General features: G+C 37.9%; 1 protein-coding gene across 1 annotated transcript; it reads left to right on the top strand.

Moving 5' to 3' along the window:
* Positions 1-701: 701 nt before the first annotated feature.
* Positions 702-7,007, top strand: LOC107770290 (protein PUTATIVE RECOMBINATION INITIATION DEFECT 1). Its single transcript, XM_016589581.2, has 9 exons — positions 702-1,299; positions 2,272-2,381; positions 2,463-2,635; positions 2,910-3,218; positions 3,571-4,537; positions 4,618-5,320; positions 5,396-5,676; positions 5,751-6,417; positions 6,591-7,007. The coding sequence occupies exons 1-9, from the start codon at positions 850-852 to the stop codon at positions 6,819-6,821; spliced, it is 3,891 nt and encodes a 1,296-aa protein (XP_016445067.2). The 5' UTR covers positions 702-849; the 3' UTR covers positions 6,822-7,007.
* The last annotated feature ends 520 nt before the right edge of the window (positions 7,008-7,527 follow it).

Genomic DNA, 7,527 nt, shown 5'->3' with positions numbered 1-7,527 from the left:
AATGTGTAGAAACTCATAACCATCTGCCGAATCAACAAATCACGGAGTCTCTCCTCCTGACAAGAACTATTACCTCATTCTGAACTGGGTGAATGAGCCAGCAGAAAGACTACTATTTTACCTTTATTTTCTTCTCTAACCCTACTCTCATCTATCTTGCTTAACTTGGGTGAAAAGCCAGAATTATTCCTCTACTTTTAATTACACCTTGAAATTAGCCTTTGTTGTACTTGAGAAAAATGTAAAAATCAAACAAATATTCTTTTTTCAAAAGTGATAATAGCAATTTTGACCACCCAATTATTGAAAAATTCTATTTTGGATTTTGTGATATATGACTAAGCATATTTAACCTTTAATTTATTAAAATGTGTGTTTTTGTTTCCTTTTGTGTAAAAAATATATTATAGTTACACTTTTTTAGAATTATACTACCCTCACATATAGAGTAACAATACAAGTTTAACATAACACATGATTAATCAAATGCCTAATAGTACATAACTCATACAATTTCTGAAAATTCACAAGCAGTGAGATAAAAAATACACATTTCAATTAATTGAAGATTAAATATACTTTATTTGATATTACAAGGATCAAAATTAGAATCTGTCAATATCTGAGGGACTAATAGTGCAAATTTCCCTTTTCGAAAATTGAGTTTGCAAATTCAGTTTTTCCAAACTTTAAAATAAAGTTCATCTGATAAGTGACTTCCGGCGATTGTTTTCCGGTGCAAGAAGGCAAGCTTCACGAATTTTGTTTTTCTCCCGCCTTGCATTCAAAATTCCCACACTCTTTCGCATTCGTCAGTCTCTTTACTCACGCACACAATACAGCAAATTTATGTACTTCTCCACCTCTCACCTCCACCACTTACCACCGACGCCACCACCAGAACCACCGTTAACATGCGCCCAAGGCCATAGCTCAACTTTGATTATTCCAACCGATGAAGGCGGATCCATTTGCCTGCTCTGCTTGTCCAATCTCATTTCTAATCCGAGATCGCCGACTGTTCACGTTTCCTACGCTCTTTCCCAGTTATCTATTGCTCTTTCGCAACCGAGTTTTCGCCAATCATTCTTCACATTCCACTCTCATTTCCTCATCTCTCCTCTCGTCGGCGTTCTATCTTCCTTCGATGATGAATCCATTGCCAAGCAAACTACGGATTTGATTATTCATCAGTTGTGTGAAGCTCCGGACTGCAATGTGCACGCAGAGTTTGTGACTCGGCTCGTGGATCGTCTTTCTAGTGGCTCTTTGGCTTGGAGTCAGAGACAGTTGTACACGGTAACATGCCATCTGTCCTAATTCTTAATTTTTTCGATTCAATGAACTTGTAGTTCTGGATGAAGTTGTACAAAGTAAAATTACCGCGATACAGGATACAATATTTGTTTTTCGGTAGTGTGCTTCAGCACTTGCAACTCTATGTGGTGACGGACTGTGATTAGTAAAGCTTTCGGTTACTTCAAAATGACCTTGTAGATCAACTTGTTAAGATTTCTATTAAGACCGCGTTTGTCTGTATTACAATAAGATCTCACTTCAATTCCGGAAGATCAAGTAAAGCTTTAATGAAGGGTTAGCTTTAGAACAGTGATTCTGGAATTGCTGTCAATTTCAGTGACTGCGGCTAACAGCAGAAGTTTAAGCATAGATACAGTATTATGGTTGCAGATTTAATTGAAAAGTTACAGTCAGGATGACTCCAGAGAGAATTGGTTTTAGCCAGAGCAGCTTGTAGAAAGCTAAACCTATTAGGTAATTACTCTTAGGTTGAATTTTGATGTTCACGTCTATGAAGTCTGTTATGAAAGAAACTATATAAAAGATGTTATGAAATAAAGAAGAAAACAAGGGGATGACTCTGAACTTGTTAAACTTTCAGCTGTGTTTAATGGCACCAAAAGCTTGTTTTCCTCCTGATATTCGCAATTTTTTCGGAGTAGATTCACAGTATATTCAGTGCCTATCAGATGCCGACCTCTATGTGTAAATTGCTCATTCTAGAGACATACTCCTTGGATGTAATTTGATTTCCTCATTGAGAAGCTAGAATGAACAAGAAAGAGGAAGAAATTATACCTTTTAGTGTTCGTATATTAAAATTATTTCCCTGGTATCTGTCAAATTGTACATGTTGGACCTTTGTGAGGCAAACGATCCTCCTTCATTTGTAAAGCACTTTTGCAGTTCCTATGTTGCAATAATATATTTTCCTCTTAAATGTGTAATCGAAGATTATTCTTGTTTTTACAGCTTCACTGCTTAGGTCTTCTCTTGGATTATCAAAATGACCAGTCCTATGCTTGTTTCGAAGAAAGGGATGCCCTCATTTTCAATCTCGTCAGCGGTCTTCAATTGTCCAGGTGACTCTTGAAACCAAGACAGTGGCTATCTCCTTTTGCCTTGAACAGAATGTTGAGTTTTCAAATCCTTCTTGACTACAGTGAAGATATTCAAGGGGAAATCCTGTTCGTCCTATACAAATTATTCCTTCTCAATGTGTCTCAAGATGGTGACTATCCTCCCAGTTTATTTGGCCATTTCTCGAAGCTCCTTCATTTAGCATTGGAAGTTCTCATGAAAGCTCAAAGTGATGTTGTTCGCTTGAACTGTATAGGTATGCCAGTTCTTCTAACGTTACTCGTTCTTTCTGCTTCTTGAACTTAGATTTTGTGAAATATATTTGCTGCTGACTTGACTAGCAAAGTTCTATGCTCTCTTCACCATAACTCTGATAATCTCCTCTTCAGGCTTCTAAACTCCCTTCTCCCCCCACCGCCAAAAGAAAAGGAAACACAACAGAACAGCCAGCTGCTTCTGGGTTTAGAGTTTCAGCAGGACAATCTCATCTCTCACATTTTTCAAACCAGTGTTACTGTTTGTCTATGCAGCATTCTTAACAGTAATGATACAGAGAGGATTCTTTCAAACTACTTCTATGACTGAAGCAACGAGCTGGAGTTCTTATGATGTTGACCTCTTGATGGAAACAAATGAGCAGATATCAGATGGGCCTCTAGTTATCTTGTTTGCAGAGGCAGTCAAAGGCCCGCTGCTTTCTTCTGATAATCAAGTTCAAATAGCAACTCTAGATTTACTTTACCTCTATCTGACGGGGAAAGATGTCTTAGAAAATGAAATCCAAGTATTTGTGGAAGAGAACATTGCAGATTATGCATTTGAAGTGCTGAGATTGTCAGGTAAGAAGATAAGCAATAGACAGTGCATGAGCAGCTAGATTTATATTGGATTCGTTTGAAGAAATGAAGATAAAAGAGGGTATTTCAATCACACTCTATTTTCATGTACCCTTTTCTTCACTACTAAACTATCTGGAAAACAACCAATTCTCTGACGATTACATCATTTTCCTACAAAACTAATTAACAAATTATGTTGGCCTCAACGTTTGTTGTCCATATGGTTCAACAATCTTTTGCATCTAAGTTCTCTAACAGCAATGAGACAGATAACATTCTAATTATTTTAGGTCAGATTACACGCAGTTAGTGTTGTCTGTATTGACTAATGAAGGAATTTAGAAATTTTCAGGATGCAAAGATCCAACAATTAAATCTTGTATCCAGCTTCTTGATCTTTTAGCAACTGCGGAGCAAGCATTTAGACAGAGACTTGGAATCGGATTCATGGCCCTGATTCCAGTTCTGCATCATGTTGCTGAAATTCCTTTTCACCCTGTACAGACCGAGACACTCAGGCTTATTTGGAACTCTATTGAGAACTGCCCTGGGGTGGTATCCAAGTCTCATGTAGAAGAAATAAGTCTTTCTTTGACGGGGATGCTCAAGAAAAATCTTGATGGAGAAATAGGCATGCTTCCAGAGACATTCACTCTGGCCTGTTCAATACTTGTTGCACTTATGAAATGCTCATCTTCCTATGAGATTTCAAGTTTCTTACTATCAATTCAGGAGGCATCAAGAAATTGCATCTTAACTTGTTTAATTAGTTATCGCAAATACCCAGGTCAGTTTTGTAACTCTCTTCACCTACTGAAAGAGGCATATGCATATAGTTGTGGGATGAATCCCACAAGCTCTATCAATACAGAACTTAGAAAAAGCATTATAGATGTATGTAAAATACATATATTACCTTGGTTTATGAGATCCCTCCATGAGATAGAAGATGAGGATATTGCAGTTGCAATTCTTGAAAACTTCTATTCCATATTGCTACAAGAGTCAGATATCGAAACCAAAATATTTGCAAATGTTCTGTTCACGTCATCCTGGTTCAGTTTTGCATATGGATGTTTAGGCTTTTTCCCTTCAGAAAAGATGAAAATGAAGGTTTATCTTATCTTTAGTGTGATGACCGATATCATCCTTGGGGATGATTCTGGGCGAAGCATTAGGGATGCTGCTCCATATCTTCCGCTTGACCCTGTAGATCTGCTTTTCCTTCTGGGCCATAAAAGCTCCCAAAATCTTGAATTGTCTTCTCGGCAACTGGCAGTTCTGCTGTTACTGTACATCAGCTCACTGTATGACGACAGGTAAATTGTTTCTTTCTACATTTTCCCTGCTTATGTGATTAGTCCTCCCGCCTCAGTTGATCATTTCAACCCTTTGCCAGGCTTGCAGATGATAAGCTTGTGTTAGCTTCACTGGAGCAGTACATTCTACTTAACAGCAACGAAAACACGCATGGAGCTTCTGTTTTGGGAATATTTATAAATCTATATGCACTCTACAGGGGTCTAGCTAAAGTGAGCTACCAAATCCCCTATAGTCCAGAGGCTGAAAAGATTTTATTCCACCTGCTTTCTGAAAAGGACTGGGATTTGCTATCTACAAGAATCCATGTAACAGCTTTGAAATGGTTGTTCCAACAAGAGAAAATATGCAACTTGCTGTCTGCCCAGATGTTGAAATTCTGCAGAAGCAAATTTTCCGAAGTAAACCAGATAAATATACATGGCGAAGCCAATCAGAAGATAGATGTGTATGTTATGGCAGAACTTGTAGCTTCAGGGGATAACTTTTTAGCTATGCTCATGGTGTTCCTATTGGGAGAGGTTGGAGAACAATATTCTGAGTATGACATTGTTTCATTGGCTAATACCATAATACATATAATCGAAATCTCACCCAGTGCTTCAGATCAGTTCTGCATGCATGGGATAGCTGGTGCAATTAAGAACCTGTACTATAAGTTTGGTCATTCTTCATCCCCAGATACTTTCATGGCCACCTCCGAACTAGTATCCTGCATTCTTCAAGTAGTACACTCTGAATCCCTCTCTGATGATGAAACCTGGGTTGCAATTGGGGTGAAAGTATAGTACTCACTCTTTTAAATACTGTTTGCTTCCAGTTCCTCTTTAGTAAATGGACCTTTGCCTTGATTTCAGATTATCGACTACCTGATCCCTTCAGTAGCTGCAGATGGATGGACTCCAGGAACTCTTATATCAATTGGCATTCTTTCTATGGTTTTGCACCACTCAGCAAATCAAGTGATGGTTGAAGCTTCAAAAACCATACTACTAAGTACTCCTTTGCTATCATTGGTTAATACCACAATCGCCAATGCCTGTTCCAAGGGACCTTGTCTAGTTGACCAAGACAAAGGAACGAGATCAGGAGAAGCTCTTGTTTTTGTGCTTTCACTGCTTTTCTTCTCTTTGAAAAGGTAGAACCGTTCCTTTAACACAGTTACTGTCTTTATTTATTTGAATTTCGAAACTAACAGCTTTATTTTACTAGTCTGCATGCCATTTTACCGAGGATTATGGACTGTCAATATCTGCTGGATCCTACCAGCGTCCCACAACCCTTGCCCCATATTAGTATACACTGCCACGATTTGTGCAAGTTATTGCATTTCGGATCTATTCCTGTTAAGTTGCTTTCCTCACAATACCTTCTGGAGTTATTCAGCCGAATAGAAGATGAGAGAAGTAGAAAACCAGGCACGCTAAAATTCAGAACTGATTATATGTTGTCTGTGATGGCTGTTTTAGAAGGCCAAATATTCTCAAGTGACATAACAGTTGCAATGAAATGTTCCCTCTGTTTGTCTATAATCATCGGGTGGCAAGATGCGGAAACGGAAGTATCAGCTATACAAAGGAGCAATTGGAGTCAATTTATAGTAGAAGAGCTAGTGATGTCTTTGGCAGCACCATCTTTGGCTTCAAAATCTTTCATGCTCCATCACAAGCCTGCAGTTCATATTGCAGTTGCACTGCTGAGAAGGAAGGGAATTCCTCAATGGATGACTTCAATCTTTGATGAATCTTGCATATCTGCCATTACTAGAAACGTAACAAACTGTAATTTGAGTGCTGAGCTGGTGATTCTCTTAAGGGAGCTGCTTAAACATGGTTTTCTGAATGATGAACAAATTGCTGCTCTAAATCAAGTATTCCAGGTATTATAGATTCTAATCTCCGACAGTTCATTGGTTCTTATTGTGATCTGGCCTCTTGAAGATCACTTCCTTTTTATTGAAAAAGAATGAAAAATGAAAAGAAAAATGCAGTTATTCTCTTTAAGGATCTGATTGAAGAAATAATGGAATTCCATATTATGTTTACCTGGCAGGAATGTAAAAAATGTATCTACACAGACAAACTTCAACACTATGGGGCAGAGGAGAAGACATTGAACGTAGCAGCTGCTTCTGATTACTTAGGAAAAGTTTGTCAGTTTCTCATTAGGCTCATGACAACTCAACCATCTAGTAGTATGGAGTCTATAAGACCTCAAAGTGGGAAAAGGGAATTGTTGGAAGAAATAGACTTATTCTCGAAATGCCTAATGAGGGATGATTGAGACTAAAAAGATCTTTAGAGTAATACTTTTTGGATAGAAGGACAAGTCGGTTTTGGCAGAATTGCAGTAAATTAGGCATTTTGCCTACGGATCGATTGCATTTGCTGTTGTTAGCGACTTCTTGCACCATTAAACTTGGGTTTTGGCAGAGTATCACATACGTTCTTTACCAAGAACAATTCAGATTTTTTCCTGTTTAGTCACTCATAAACTTAAAGGGCAAAGGCATCTCCTAATATAATCCCTATACCTGTCACCGGAATAAAGTTACAAGAGTCTTCCGCACTATTGGCCAAATGAAAACGTGCAGTGTGAAAATATTGTCTGCGTTTCTTTCAAAGATAATAATGAAAAATACCTCCTCTGTCTCCGTTAATTTGACACCCTTTTCTTTTCGAACCCTTTAAATTGTGTGACATCATTTTATTTCTATTCAACTTTTACAAATTACAAGAAATTCAAATTTTACTAGACTATTCAAATTTTGATTGTTTAAATTGTCCTTTATATCAAATGTAATGCAGCAGCAATTCTACTTATTGCACATCATCAAGTTCTACAGATTATCTCTACTCTTTGTTTTACAATTCAAAAAGAGGGACAAAGAAAGTGGAAAGATAAAGCTAACAATTGACCTCTCCAAATCGAATGGTAGCTGAGGCTTTTTCTTTCTTACTTGAGAGAAATTGGGCTGGGCAGGCCCATC

This window comes from Nicotiana tabacum, chromosome 4 (genome assembly GCF_000715075.1).
Source record: "Nicotiana tabacum cultivar K326 chromosome 4, ASM71507v2, whole genome shotgun sequence".
Classification (NCBI taxonomy): domain Eukaryota; kingdom Viridiplantae; phylum Streptophyta; class Magnoliopsida; order Solanales; family Solanaceae; genus Nicotiana; species Nicotiana tabacum.
This window is presented reverse-complemented; position numbering and strand designations above follow the sequence as displayed.